Below are 16,072 nucleotides of genomic sequence, written 5' to 3'. Positions count from 1 at the left end.
ATTCACACAAAAAAGTTTATTGTGCATTTCTCTTGTATTTCCATAGAATGGTTACAGGGTGAAGGTGGCCATTCTGTCTGTGCTGGCCTAGCGCCACTTCACTGTGTTTTCCCCATAGTCATGTAATTTTTCTTTTTCAGATAGTGACCCAATTTCTTTTGAAATACACATCTGACCCTGCCTCCTCCACACTTTCAAGCAGTGCAAACCAGATCCTAACTGTTCACTTTAAGGAAAAGTTTTTCCTCATGTCATCATAACTTCTTTTTCCAATCACCTTAAATCTATGCCCCCTTGACCCTTCTAACAATGGGAACAGTGTCCAGATCCCTCATGATTTTGAAAACCGCTATCAAATTTCTTCTCAACTTCCTCTTCTCCAAATAGACCAATCTCTTGCCTCACAGTGCCAGGGACCCAGGTTCGATTCCTGGCTTAGGTCGCTGCCTGCGTGGAGTTTGCATGTTCTTCTCAGGTCTGCATGGGTTTCTCCAGTTTCCTCTCACAGTCCGAAAGACATGCAGGTTAGGTGCATTGGCCATGCTAAATTCTCCCTCAGTGTACCTGAATAGACGCCAGAGTGTGGCGACAAGGGGACAAATGTTAATGTAAGCCTACATGTGACTAATAAATAAATAAACTTTAAACTCAACTTTTTCAATCTTCCGACATAACTGAAGATCCTCATATCTGGAATCATTCTCATGATTCTGTTTCAACCCTCTCTAATCCCTTTTCATCCTTCCTAAAATGAGATGCCCAGAACTGAATGCAGTATACCAGTTGAGGCCTAGGGAAGTATTAACCTGAGCAACCAGTAGAGTGACCTTAGCAGCACTGTGGAGCAAAGCATTCCAATTGGTGTGATCAATGCCCGGCAATTTCAGTCCAGTGCATTCAATGTAACCAAATAGGATGCTTGGGAAAGTTGTTCAAAACCAAAACATTAAAAGACACACAAGATCCCTTTAGGGTACATGAGATCAGGGTAGCACACCAAGGAGGACTCATGATCAGGCTTCTTGGGTGAAGATTTTAGTTCTGGAACACAGACATCTCGGTTAATGACCATCTTGCAACCTTTAAATTGGACACCGGAGCCAGTGTTCCGACAAAGCTCCATGGTTAATGCTACAAATAACAGACATAGGCCTGAAGGAATCTAACTTCCAGTCATAGGCATGATTCTGGAAACATTAAGGTATGGTGGCAAACAAATTTTAGAGCTGATGTCATTCATAACCAGTTGCCTCTCTTGAGGAGAAATGCCTGTAAGACCCTGAACCTCCTCAAAATTGCAGAATATTTCAAGACGATCACTGCCATAAATTATACAGGACTGCAAGTTCCGAAGAGTTCCGACAAGAAAGATTCTCTCAGCTGGGACTTCATCTTTGAATTGTCTCTTCCCTTTGCAGAGTAGATTTGTGCAATTGCTAGACAGGTGCCAGAAGCCTCTTATTGATCAGACCAGTTAATCAGTCAGATGGTTACCACAACACCTTGAATAGATGACATTTAGGAGAGGAACCAGCAATGAGAAAAGCCTCAAGCTCTGACTCCTACACCAGTTGGAGAGAAACTCTGAGATCACAGAGCACACATTGCAATGACAGTGCCATTGATGTTACTGGAACTGGATAGCAGCCATTCATTGCCAATAGCACACATACAACTGAACATAAAGGTGATCTAAGTAGCACTCCCACATGGGAACAACCATCCTCTATCCCAGCATGCATCATGTCATGCCACACAAAGGAAGAATATAAAAGAAACACAATAGAGAAGAACCTAAAAAAGAGTTTGCCTGCCCCCTAAGCAGCAGGATAAACCAATTGCCATCTATCACTACAATTGGAGAATCAACAAAATTCAATGTCTAAAGATGGAAAAAGAAGATGAGAGGGCATTGTGATGCCAGAACAACCTGAACAAAATTCAACAAAGTTTACCTGCAGCAACAGAACCGATCACTCCTCTGAAAATAGTGAGAACGAGATATGGAAGGCTTACAAAGCCTCCAAACTACCTGAACCCTATGAATTCAGAGACTGGAGGAGAGGGGGAGAGATGGGGTGAAAGTAACTATGTAAATGAGGTAAACTGGGATAACTTGTAAATATGTTGGGAAAAAAAACTTTGAGGAAGGTGTAGTGTAACAGTCTGACACATAAATGGTTATTGTGGGACTGAGTACAGTACCACTAATGCAGTGACGTAAGAGGATACGTGGCCCGCATTGGGAATCAATGTCGTATTGGACAAAGCCATGTGTAGAAGCAAGCATGGAAACAGTTTCTAGCTTGGTCCTTTATTGTATCTATGTACTTACTTTTGAATGGTTAATATTTACTTTGAACTACCTAAGACTACAAATATCTTAAGAGCTACTAAACTATGCCCAATATCTTACAACTGTATCCACGTTGCTACTGTCCATTTTATTCCATGAGCTCAGAAATCTGTTGTTTGGCTCGTTATCAAATTTTTTTTGGAAGTGCACGTGTACCATACCAACAGCATTACCCTCATCAATAATCTCTGTTTACTCATTAAAAAAACTCCAGCAAGCTTCACTACCAACGAGGTTAAACCAACTGGCTTGTCATTACTCTTTGAACAACAGTGTAACATTTGAAAATTTACAGTCTTCCAACACCACCTCTGAGACTAAGGGAGATTGGAAAATTATGGTGTATGCCTCCGCATTTTCGACACTCTCTTCAGGAATGATTTCTTTTTGCCCTGGTGCCACATCAATTTATGGTACAGAAAGCCTATCCAATACTGCCACCATATCAATTTTAAAACCCATCCAGAGTGTGCATTACCTCCTCTTTCAGCATGACCTAGGGCAGCATTTTCTTCCTTAGTAAAGACAGATGCAAAGCATTAATTTAATAACTCAGCCATACCCTCTCCCTCCATGCATAATTCCCCTTTTTAGGTTCCTAAATAGTGCTACTACTTTTCTTGCCACCCTTTTACTATCTATAGACTTGTAAAAGATTTTGAATTATCTTCTTTGTTAACCACTATTCTCTTTTCATATTCTCTCTTTATTTCTCTTATTTGCTTTTCAAATCCCCCCTGAACCTTCCATATTTGGCCTAGTTCACAATTCTATTTCCTACCTGATATCTGTCATATGCACACTTGTTTTCTGCTTTATCTTGTCTTTATCTCTTTTATCATTCTAGGGAGCTCTGCCTTTTGTTACATTTTCCCTTCGCGGGAATATACCTTGACTGTACTTTTGTTGAGAACCTTGCTGATGTTAAATTCATGGGTATCCCAAAACCCATAAGGGTAATTTGGAACAACATTCTTAGTGATGTATATTTTCAATTTGGTGTAATGTGAGAAAACATATGCAAACCAGGGAGGAACAGTCCAGTTATTTTATGACCAATTAATAAAGAATGTCTGTGCAGCCAATATTCTTGGCACCTTGGTATCCCTCTCTGGTGTAACCTCTTGGTTTCCACACTCCTGTCAAATTAGTTTAAATCCTCCCCAAAAACAATAATAAATCATGCTGCAAGGAAATTTGGTTCTGGTTTTGCTTAGGTTTAAAGTTTATTTATTATTGTCACAAGTAAGGCTTACATTAACACTGCAATGAAGTTACTGTGAAATTCCCCTAGTCATCACATTCCTTGGAACATTCCTGGGCTCTACATGTCCCATCTCCCCCAGAACTTACCCCAATAATCTTCCACCATCCCACCTGCACCATCTCTCCAGCCATTCATTCATCTGATGTATCTTCCTGTTTCTAAACTCGCTAGTGCGTGATACATTTGAGGACATGTTAGTTTCCTACATTGCTCCCTAAGTTCACATCCCGCCTTTTGCCTATGTTATTCGTATCATCATCGGCTTCAACTGCTGGTCACCCCTCATGGTGTTCCAGAGCTGTTCAGTGACCTCCTTTACCTTGGTATTAGGGAGGTAACCTACTATCTTCTCATGTCTGGAATTAGCAGTGCCTGCCTGGTCCCCTAAATACAAATCACCTATCATTATTGCTTTTTTTCAGCCTTAAGGTCCTTTTCAGCCATATGTTTTTATTTATGTTTGTAGCATAATTACTAACCAATTATCTCAACTTAAAATTTTAAAGAGTATCAGATTTACACTTGGTACTTAATTTGGATGTGCTGTTTCCATTTGAAAGTTACTGTGCTGGGGACACCTTCGTACTACCTCTCCTTCCAGGTACAAATGCCAAAACTCAGTATCTTCTTGTGCACTACTATAGTTGGATATAGCCTTATTAGGAAAATTATATTTCATATTGACTAATATTTTGTTTGACTTAGTATATGTGGATACATCCTAACACACTGTTAACAAACTTAAACAGTGTTCCTATTTCTTCAAAAGAAGATAGTCTTGCTAGAATGTAAATTCTCATTTTAATTTCAGAAAACTATATAAACGCTATGCCTTCCTTCGCTGTGATGATGAGAAGGAACAATTCCTTTATCACCTTCTTTCATTCAATGCAGTGGATTACTTCTGTTTTACTAATGTCTTTACAACGATCAGTAAGTACTTGTTGATGTGCCAAGAATGACTGATTCGTAAATTGGAACCTCTCGGACTTAATAGTATTACAACTGTAGAAGATATTTGCATTTTTCTGTCAATACACTTATTTGTAATTTATTTATTTGATGTACATTAAGTTTGGGATTGATAAAACATTAATATATAACTCGACTTCCCAAACTGTGGGTCATGACCCTCTGTGTGGTTGCAAGATGAGATTTTGAGGTTGCACTTTCCAAGGCAGCAATGGCTGCCATGGAATGCAGACTGACTGAGACGAGACCCCTTCAAATCCTTGCATTTTTTTTGTAGTTGAATGTAACCTAATAGACTGTTCTCTGAGATCTGATCGCTGCAGATCTGCAATTTTTAAACAAAATACAATGCTTCATGTTTGTGGGCAAAGAAAATCATTTATATTTAGAGGGAAAAAGTCATTTTTATTGAATTTTGACAAATACTTTACATAAATTACATTAAAATGTAGATTTGTAATCGCTTACTAAAACCACTTGTATTGTACCATGTTGTACCTAGAATTTCTGTTCTACTTAACAGAAATCTTTGTTCAACAACAGAACTAACCTTTCGTTCAATACTAATTACCTGTAAAAGAAACCTTGAAATATTAAAATCACATATTTACAAATCAACCCTATAAATTGATAGTCTGAGAACTCGCTTTAATTTTACATTAGAAGAAAAAGAGTCATCATATAAACAAAAGTAGAAATGCTGAAAATATTCAGTTGGTCAGACAGCATTGGTGAGGAGGAAAGACTGGTTGATGTTTTGGGTGATGACTCTTGCTCAAAATTGGGAAACAACATTGATGAACACATTTAAAATCAGAATGAATGTAAGTGTGAGGGAAATCATATCCACACATATTATATACAAGTAGCTTTAATGTGGAAAATTATTCCATAGTCCTTCAGAGAATCATAATCAGACAAAAAGATTAACACTAAGATCAATATATTAGGGAAAGAGACTAAAAGTTTGTCAAATAGATGGATTTAAAATTAATTTTGAAGGTTGAAAGAGAATTGGAGGGACTTGCAGGTTTAGACAGTGAATTCCAGAATTTAGGGCCCAGACCACTGAAGGCTTGGCAGCTAACAGTGAGGCAAATGCAGTGAGAAGATGCATTTGAAATCAAGAATTCTGATTTATCTAAGGGTTGCAGGGCTGAAAAAGGTAACAAATAGTGAGGTGAAAATTAATGAGCATAAAGAAATAAAATGACCCGTTAAGTGCTTAAGTGGCAAACAGAAGATGCTTAAAGAGTGTGCTTAGTGTTAACTGTGGCGCAGTTGACAGTACTCTCACCTCTGAATTAGAAGTTGTGGGTTCAAGACTTGCACCAGGACTTCAGCCGAGGCCAACATTCCTGTACAGTAGTGAGCGAGATGTTGTATTTTGGATTACACACTAAACCAAGGAAGGTGCAAAGTGCTTTGAGATGTTGTGGAATTGTGAGAACTGCTATTTTTTTTAAAAATAGTTTTATTGAAGGTATTTCATTTTTTATAAATAATGCAACAAACTCTCAAAAAATGGCACCGTACAGCAAAATCATTTTCAAACAAGTACATCCAGGAGGAAACAGAAAAGAATTGTATCCAGTGCCTCACATTGTACAAATAATGAAAGTCAGGGGATTAGCAGGTTAAATAAGTGGGGTTATGGGAATAGGGCCAGGGTAGGATTGTGGTCTAGAATGGCCTCCTTCTGCACTATAGGGATTCTATGAAAGGATGTATTGAGGGATGGGGAACATCAGGATAATAGGATGCTGACACAATTGAGTCCGGTACACAACCAACCTCTCAGGATAATGGAGCTTCAGAACTTACAGAAAGCAAATCTTTAAAGTGGCTACTACCGTTGCTTATCCAACCATAAAAAATACAGGATATTAGCATGGGTAAGATATAAACGTAAGTGTTTTCCTGCCACACTTGGGCATGCACCAAAAAATGTTTCCTTTGTCCTTAGCTATTCTTTCATGGAATGTGGATGTCACTGGCAAAACCAGTATTTGTTGCCCTACCTAGTTTCTCTTTGAAGTGGTGGCACAGTTTTAACATCACAAGTAATCCAGAGGCCCTAATCCTCTGGGGACGTGAGTTCAAATCTCACCACGGCAGCTAGCGGGATTTAAATTATTTTAATAAATCTGGAATTGATTTATTAAATTTGGATTAAACTGGATTTGGTGGCAGAGTGGTTAGCACTGCTGCCTCACAGCATCAGAGACCCGGATTCAATTGTGGCCTTAGGTGACTCTCTGTATGGAATTTGCACATTCTCTCTGTATTTGCTTGGGTTTCCTCTGGGTGCTCCAGTTCCCTGACACACTCCAAAGATTTGTGGGTTAGGTGGATTGGCCATGCTTAGTGTCAGCAGATTAGCAGGATATATATGTGAGGTTACAGGGATAAGGCCTGGGTGAAACTGTTATTGGTGCAAGCTTGCTGGGCCAAATGGCACTGTAGGAATTCTGTGAAAGTTAGTCTCGGTAATGGTGACCATAAAACTATCGTTGATTATTGTAAAAATTCATCTGGTTCATTAATTTTTTTAGGGGAGGAAATATACCGTTTTTACCCAGTCTGACCTACAAGTTACTCCAAACCCATGTCAATGTAGTTGACTTTTAACTGTCCTCTCAAATGATCAGTTCATGGGCAATCAGAGATGGAAAATAAATGCTGGCTTTGCCAGCAGTGACCACATCCCATTGAAAGAATAAAGAAAGGAAAACACATGATGGTAATGTGTTATTTAATCAGCAAAAGCAACAGATTTTGAATGCCCACTGCATATCTACTAAACCATTTGGAAACAAAATTCTTTCTTTCGTCAATAATAAAACAAAAAATACTGGAAATATTTAGTGACACTCGCAACGTCTATGGAAAAAGAACGAAACTAACCTTTTAGATCGCCTTTCATCAAAACAGGAATTCTTTAACTGTATGACAATTATGTTTTCGATCTTTTTCAGGTATGTTGCACACTAAATCTTTTCTCTAAGAATATTTTTTAAATATGCTTTCAAAGAAATGCTAAAAGTAAAAGTAGAATGTGTGAGATACAAAATCTCTGGTATGGTTATGAAAGCATTAAATATACTGAAGGCTATTAAGATAAAATGTTTTAAAAAACTCAGGCTATGCAATAATAATTGACCCTGAATTTACAGGAGTGGGGCATCTCATGGTGTTAGACTTTTACTCCCACCTTCCACTGAAATGTTTTTCATCTTGCAAGTCACTGGAAGCATAAACTGACATTAGCAAGCTGGTAGAAACAGCAAAAGAGCATCTGGGACCATGATAAATAACATGATCAAAAATTTATCTCCTTAATCAATGAAATTCATCAATGGAAATTAACAGATTTGGTAAATTAGAGTCAGATCAGGTCCAGAAAGAGAGGTAGACGGAAATAAAGTTGGGAGAGAGAGAGCAAGTGAAAAGCACAAAGGAAGAAGAGAAAAAACCTTTTAAAATTTATATTTTAAATAAAACTTCTAACAACAATGCATTGCCTGTAGGAATGAGACTCCAGAATTTAAATTGTTTCTGGAGTGGAATAGTTGATTGGCTATGCAGGAACATAATCTCATTAACAAGGTACCTTCATTAACAGTGAATTTAATTGTTAATAATTACAACTTCATGAAACCTGCTGGGATACTGACATAAGCTGCTGTTTTTTTTTTGAGACCAACAACAGAGCAATGCAAATTGTCCAGGAACCTGTAGCAATTTGTAATTCATAGGCTATATCTTCTTTGCCACAAGTTGGTGGATGATTTATACGCTTAGTACCAACAAGTGACATTAAACCCTCTACTACGTTTTCAGCAAACTTAAGGTTGTTACTGATCAATAAGATAACACAGAGGATTTCTGTTCAGTGTACTATATTAATGAGTGTTACATGCAGTATGTTTCACATAAATTATCTATTTTGTATTGACAGTGATTCCGTACCATGTGCTGGTCATTCCTAGTAAAAAGTTAGGTGGCTCCATGTTTACAGCTAATCCATGGATCTGCATATCAGGAGAACTGGGAGAGACGGGCATCTTACAAATACCTAAAAGTATCCTTGAAATGACATTTGAGGTCAGTAGAAGATATAACTATATGTTGATTTGACTTTTTCACTATAAAATTGTAACTTATTATTTATTAAAATTTTTTTTTGTGAGACACATTGGGTGGGATTTTACAGCTTCATTCATCTGGAAACCATAAAATCCTGCCCAAGGTTATTGGACCTTTCCATTGTCCGCCTCACGCCGCTCTGATGCCCATGGTGGATGGGAGGGTAAAATTCCAGCCAAAATGTTCAGAAATTGTCTTATCTGTCGGTCCCATTTTAATTTTTTTACCATGCCACATACTATTTCCCAGCTGAAAGGGTAATTGGATGATTAATTTCATAGCTTCTTTGCCTTTGCAACTAATCTTAAAGAGGTGTGTGAGAATGTTGTTGATTGTTCTGTAGGAATTAGGATTCAAAGTTTAAATTTTCCTCCTGTTTTTAATCTGTTCTGTTTTGCTTGGGTCTTAAATTCTACATAATCAAACCAAAAAAAATTAAAACTTTGACTCATTCTGAAGAAAGCCAAACCTGAATAGGTCACGGTTTTATGTTGAACAGCTAAATATTTTATGACACAACTACATAATTGAGGTTTTTATATTCATTCTTGGCATCACTCACCATATTGCCATTAATTGCTGATTCCTATTATTTCCCTTGAAGGGTGTAGTGAGCATTCTACTTGAACAGGTGCAGTCAATATGGGGTGAAAGTTTTCCCATTATCCTATTAGTTAAATAAATACATTTTCTGAACATTTTCACCGTCAGGGTCCTAAATCTTGGGGAAGATCCAAAGCTGACTATTTAAATATTTAATTTGGTCAGGCTTCTCTCATTTAAATCATATTCTCCAACTGGTGAGTGGAACCCATGTCAGAAACTCTAAATGCAGACCCTTATTGCAGTGAACCAATCTACATCATTCTCATACACCAAGTGAGATTAGTTGCAAAGACAGAAAGGCTAAGAAATGGGTCATCCACCTATCCTTTGGAAAATAGTACAGGCTTCAACAAGTCAAGCAGATGGGAGAAACAATAAATACATTTTCTGAACATTTTCCACATCTTACAATAATGAAATCTGAACAAAATAAGATCTGAACAACATAAGATCTGAACAACACCCAAGCTTGGGCAGATCAGTCAGTAACATTTGTGCCAAGCAAGCACCAAGCAATAGCTTTCTTCAACATGAGAGAGCCTAAATCCAATGACAGTCAATGGATTGATTTTGACATAGGATTTTGACATAGCAACAATGAGGGAAAAGCAATATATGTTTAAGTTCCCCCTAAATTGTCCTTTAGTGTCCCAAAATGTATAGATTAGGGGGATTAATGGGATAAATACTTGAGTTACGGGGATAGGGCATGAGTGAAATAGATGCCCTATCAGGTCTGCTGAAGAGTCAGTGCAGACCTGATGGGCTGAATGACTTCCTTCTGCACTGTAGGAATTCTGAGTCAGCATGCTGTGTGGGACACTTTGGCAAGTTTGTGCAGTACACAAACTGTAGATCGTGTCCAGTGCAGCCACATTTAACTGGGTGTGAATATTAAGATGGTGAATGGACTGCTGATCAAGTAAACTACTTTGTTGTTAACATGGATGAATGGACTGCTGATCAAGTTGACTACTTTGTTTTGATTGGTATCAAGCTTACTGTTGTTGTAGCTTATTCATAATGACAAATGGAGAGCATTCTATCACCCCCCCCCCCCCCCCCCCCCCCCCAATTTGTGACTTATAGACAGTGGAGAGACTTTGAGGTGGTGAGTCACTCATTTGAGGATATCTGACTTGTTCTATAATCATAACATTTTAGTGACTGGTCCAGTTGTCTTTCTGATCAAGTGTGATTCTTCCTGGATGTTGGTGGGGAATTCAGCAATGGTAATTGCATTGACTGTCATTGGATTTAGGCTCTCTCATGTTGAAGAAAGCTATTGCTTGGTGTTTGCATGGCACAAATGTTACTGACTGATTTGCCCAAGCTTGGGTGTTGTTCAGATCTTATTTTGTTCAGATTTTATTATTGTAAGATGTGGAAAATGTTCAGAAAATGTATTTATTGTTTTTCCCATCTGCTTGACTTTTTGAAGCCCATGCTATTTTCCAAAGGAAAGGAGGATGACCCATTTCTTAGCCTTTCTGTCTTTGCAACTAATCTCACGTGGCGTATGAGAATGATGTAGATTGGTTCACTGCAATAAGGGCCTGTATTTAGAGTTTCTGACGTAGGTTCCATTCACCAGTTGGAGAATATGATTTAAATGAGAGAAGCCTGACCAGATTAAATATTTAAATAGTCAGCCTTGGATCTTCCCCAAGATTTAGGACCCTGACGGTGAAAATCCCACCACACAAGAGCCGCTGACCAATCAGAGGCTGGCAGCTCCTCATTGGCCATCAGCACCACTGGGAGCAAAGGTGCAGTTGATAATAGACCCATCAGAGGTCTGGAATGCAAAAAGGACCCAAATCACAGATGAGGAAAGGTGGGTTTTGAATGGAGGGGCGAAGTATGTCAGATGAGAGGGGTGGGTATCAGCAGACACTCTGGGGTGAATTTTCTCATTCCACCCACCATGGGAGTTGTAGTCGACAAAGGGCAGACCATGGAAAGATCTATTGACCTTGGGTGGGATTTTCTGATTTGGGTATGAGTGCAGCAGGAAAATCCCACCCTCTGTGCCCAAGGCCAGGACATTGAATCAGGCTCTAATTCATTTTGAAATAAGGACCTGCAGGGTGGTTACATCCCCGCAGAAGGCTGCTGGTAGACCGACAATGTTTGTTGGGAAGCCTTCAGGAGGCACTGGAAACTATTTTGACTTGGGGATGAATACGGAAGTGACCACAAAATCCTGGTGGGCTCAGGGGTAATGACCTTTAAGTGACTCATTAATAAGTCTAAATGAGCCAGCAGCCAGGTTCCCCACATCAGCCCATTCTTGCTACTGACTCAATGAGGGTCAGGCTTCCTGCTGACAGGAATGAGTTGTGCACTCCACCCCCTGCAATAAACAGGCCTACCTGCCACCTAGCCTGCTCCAGTGAGTTCAATTAAAACCAATCCATAAGTTTAAGCTTCAATTTGTTTCTTAATTTTTTTAAATTTGTGATGTTGAATTTAGCTCTTACAGTTGAGACAAGACTCAAAGATATTGGGAGAAATCCATAAATTCCCATGAAATCTTTTTTGTGTTATTGCCAAAGTGAGTTGTATTTTGTTTTGTCATAACAATAAACCCTTTTAAGAAATCCTTGTTTTTTCATTTCTCTAGTGTCAGAACTTGGGAAAACTTACATCAGTGCTGATTGGCCATGATAACTCAGGGTTGTATGCTAAATGGCTGGTGGACTGTGTTGTCGTTAGGAATGAGATAACTGGTCACGCATACAAGTAAGTTATTCTGAATCTTAAGTAGGGAGGTTTCAGGAACTTCTTTTAAAACTAAAACAGTAGAAGTAAGTAAGAACACAATGCTTCTTGTCCATCCAAGTCAGCATACTAAACACAATTTGCTGTATTCCAGACTCTACCTGCCCCACGTCCTTTTGACAATCAAGGAATAGGGCGAAGGCATTGCCAGAATTTCCCTGGTTATTGAGAGAAAATGGAAAAAAAAACTCCAGAACATCAACACAATATAATATTCTAAACTGTAATTCCTGGAGCAATAATTTGACTTGCTCGTACTCCCAACAGTTCAAGTACCATTGTGTTCTTTACAGTGTCTGCTTTTTACCTCCATGATGAGTTTAAGAGACTAGGCATGTTTCATATGTTTGTGAAGGCGAATATCTGGAAAGATTAAAATTTCTGTATTTTCCAACTGTTACATCCTTTTCTTATTGGTGCTGAATGATCCAATTAGCTGCATTTTAAGAGCAATTCATGCAAGCTTTTGATCACTAACAGTAACAATTCCTGTTCAAATTGTTTATGGCTGTTCAACAATAATGACAACACAATCCATATTACACATTTGAATTATTATAATACTATATTCATGGAAGCAAAAACAAAATCTTTAAGATCTTGATTTAAACTATCAAAAGTGAAAAATTAAATATTTTATACCTCTAATTATTGCTGGTTATTTTATAAATGACATGAAATTAGAGACATCTGGTAGTGATGTTAGCACTTCGTTAACCTGATTTTTACTTGCCAGAAAGGATTTGTCAGAAACTTGCATTTTCTTCTTTATATTTGCAAATTAATGTCCTGCATTTCAGATTTGAAGTTTTCGTGTTGAATTGCCATGTGAAGGGAATAATAATGAGAATCATAGCATAATAATATTATTGATTGACAAGTGATTGGATGTGCAAGTATAAATGCACATGAGGGATACATAAGATAGAACAGAAATAAAGTGAGCCAAAAATACACAGCTAGAGCATGCAAAGAAGGATGTTTTTGCCCTCTATAGCCCCACCCTTTTTGGATAACATTTGTTATATTTTTCAATATCAATGGTAGATCAATAAAGTTTAGCATGTTTTCAATCTTAGTGCAACTGTTCTCATTGGCAACTCCATTTGTGTCCATGATGGCTTATCTGAATGGATTCTTCCCTCTGAGTCAGTTGGTTGTGGGTTCCAAATTCTACTAGATGAGATGTTCGAGTGTTTCTGGGATACTTTCTTAGAACAGCATGTTCTAATGAGAGAACAGGCTATATTAGACCTGCTGTTGTACAACAAGATGGGAGTAATTAATTATCTCGTAGTAAAGGTGCTCCTGAGTAGTAACCATCATAATTTGATCAAATTTTACAGTCTGTTTGAGGAAAAGAGGAGTGGGTGTGAGACTGTTTTTAAACTTATATGAGGACAATTATGAGGGCATGAAAGCAGAGCTAGGTAAAATGAATTTTCAAATCAGGTTAAGGGAAAGGTGACTAGAGATGCAGTGGCAAGCACTTAAGGGGCTATTTCAGCTTGCATAGAATAAATACATTTCTACGAGGAAGAAAACGTCCAAGAGATGGCCCCACCATCTATGGATAACCAGTAAGGTTAAAGGTAGTATCAGATTTAAACATGAAGTATAGAATTGTGCAAAGACTGGTGCCAGGTCAGAAGATTGGACAACATATAAAGAACATAAAAGATGACTCAAAGATTGGTAAGGGGGGATCTTTTGAGTACAAAAGAGCTAGCCAAAAATATAAAAACAGATAGTAAGTGTTTTTATCAATAATTTAAAAAGAAAAATGTTAACAGTGTGAGCATTGGCCTCATAGAAAGTGAGTCTGGAAAATTGAAAACAAGGAGTTGGCAGATGAATTGAACAGATATTTTGCATCTGTCTTCACTATACAGGATACAAGTAATATTCCAGTGTCAGCTATAAATCAGAAATTCATGAGGCACAAAATAAAAATTATTCCTTATATGTAAATGCATTGAAGTATTACTGTGCTCAAGGCAAAATAAGGGTTTGCAGAACCGGGCACACGTAGCTTTTGCAGATTGCTCACTATAGGGAGGTATGGATTGTTGGGTAAGAGGAGAGAGAGCCTTTATTAAGCAACTATTCATAATCTTTTGTAGTACAAGAAAGGTGATGAAAAATCTTACAATATAATTTCTGTCTGGGATAATATAACCTTAAATGGTGCTTTATATCAAATAGTTGAACTAGGATTCACCTGATAACTCAGTTGATAAAACCATTGTAGGCCAGAGCTCCTACTCTGATAACTATTCCGTGATGCATGTTGGAAGGGCATGTGACGATATCATGTAAGATAAGGCTCTATTGAACTAAGTTCCTCTACGTGAATAGTCTACTAATGTGTATTGATACAAAGAACAGCCAGATAGTTCAGGTAATTATGAACTGCTGCTATTGGTGAAAAAGAAATGTCTTCAAGAGGTGTATATTTATTTGTCAGCTCTACAAATGGATCCAATTTTGTTTATTCTGTTGCCAGGTTTCCATGTGGTAGGTGGTTGGGAAAGGGGGTGGACGATGGGAGCCTGGAAAGGATCCTGGTTGGAGAACTTGCATCATCCATTCAAGAAACTGATGAGCGTCACTGTCGGACACCCCCAATGCAGCAATCTCCAAGTATGATCAGAAGATTTGTCAATATAACTCCTACCAGTAGACAAAGTGAGTAAAGACGGGATTTGTAATAGGTAAAATAGGGAATTAAACCACAACAAAAGGAAAAATATTTTTTATTCCTCAACTAGGTATGTGTTTTAGCAGCAAACACTATTAGTATTATTAGAAGTTTGGGTGGAAAACACTTTTTAAAATCTCCATTGTGCAAAATCTGCATACTGCCATGAGTGCTATGAAATCTACTGCACATTATAATGGAGTGGAATCCCTAGAAACACAAGATTTGGGTATTCTAGAATGTATTGACTTTTGTTCTTCCATAGGGTGTGGGTGTCATTGGCTAAATCAGCACTTTTATTGCCCAAACCCTAATTGCCCTTGAGAAGGTGATGATGAGCCAGTTTCATGAACTATTGCTATCCATGTGGTTTAAGTATATCTACAGTGCTGTTAGGAAGGGAATTTCAGTATTTTGACCAACCGACACTGAAGGAACAGCGATTATAGTTTCAAGTCAGGAATGTGTGTGGCTTGGTGGGGAACTTACAGGTGGTAGTGTTTGCATGCATTTGCTGTCCTTGTCCTTCCAGGTGGTTGAGGTTGCAGGTTTGGAAGGCACTGTTGAATGAACATTGGTGAGTTGCTACAATGAATCTTGTAAATGGTAGGCACTGCTGCCACTGTGCATTGGTGATAGAGGGAGTGGATGTTGAAGGTGGTAGATCTGGTTAATGGTAGCGTATCTATGTCTGGGCAGGAGTCACAGAGTTGAGATAAACTGTTTCACAGTTCTGATCAATCTCATACATGTAGCTTTGCAGAGGCCCTGGATTATCTCCTGTTTATTCTTTTGACTTGACAATATGAACTGATTACTTTCTGAGCAACAAATGATCATATTTGTAGGGCTGAAAACCTGCATTACTCTGGTGTCTTTCCATTTATTAAATTTGTCTCTATTTCTTAGTTGATCATCTTAACACACCGTACTCATGGGATCACATTTGAAAATTTAACAGAGAATGAGTAGAACATATTCTGAAGGGATTATTTTATTGTTGCAGAGCTAAATACTGGCCAGATACAAGAATCTGTTGGTGAAGCTATTAATGGGATCGTCAAACACTTTCATAAGCCTGAGAAGGAGGTAAAAAAAAAGCTGGTATTTAAATAATTAAATGAAAGTTGGTACTTACGGAATAATGGAAGCTTGATACTGCCCATTTGGGCAACTCACCATATTGAAATTTTATTTCAAAAGCAGCTTATTCTTGCAGAGAATACTTTCACCATTT

At 38.1% G+C, this 16,072-nt stretch overlaps 1 protein-coding gene across 4 annotated transcripts in view; it reads left to right on the top strand.

The window, feature by feature from the left end:
• The window catches only part of dennd5a (DENN/MADD domain containing 5A), a 305,895-nt gene that overhangs the window by 261,186 nt on the left and 28,637 nt on the right, over positions 1–16,072 (top strand). For all 4 annotated transcript variants that reach the window (XR_013886802.1, XM_080190209.1, XM_080190208.1 and 1 more), the window contains 5 exons: positions 4,435–4,556; positions 8,557–8,702; positions 11,977–12,095; positions 14,641–14,822; positions 15,842–15,924. Coding sequence is in view for 3 of the 4 variants with exons in the window: in XM_080190209.1 (XP_080046335.1) it covers positions 4,435–4,556; positions 8,557–8,702; positions 11,977–12,095; positions 14,641–14,822; positions 15,842–15,924 (652 nt within the window). In the remaining variant the exon portion in view is untranslated. The remainder of the gene's footprint in view (positions 1–4,434; positions 4,557–8,556; positions 8,703–11,976; positions 12,096–14,640; positions 14,823–15,841; positions 15,925–16,072) is intronic.

This window comes from Carcharhinus amblyrhynchos, chromosome 6, assembly GCF_965287045.1.
Source record: "Carcharhinus amblyrhynchos chromosome 6, sCarAmb.v2.hapA, whole genome shotgun sequence".
In the NCBI taxonomy this organism is placed as follows: domain Eukaryota; kingdom Metazoa; phylum Chordata; class Chondrichthyes; order Carcharhiniformes; family Carcharhinidae; genus Carcharhinus; species Carcharhinus amblyrhynchos.
Note: the sequence above shows the minus strand (reverse complement) of the source record. Positions and strands in the feature narration are given on the sequence as shown.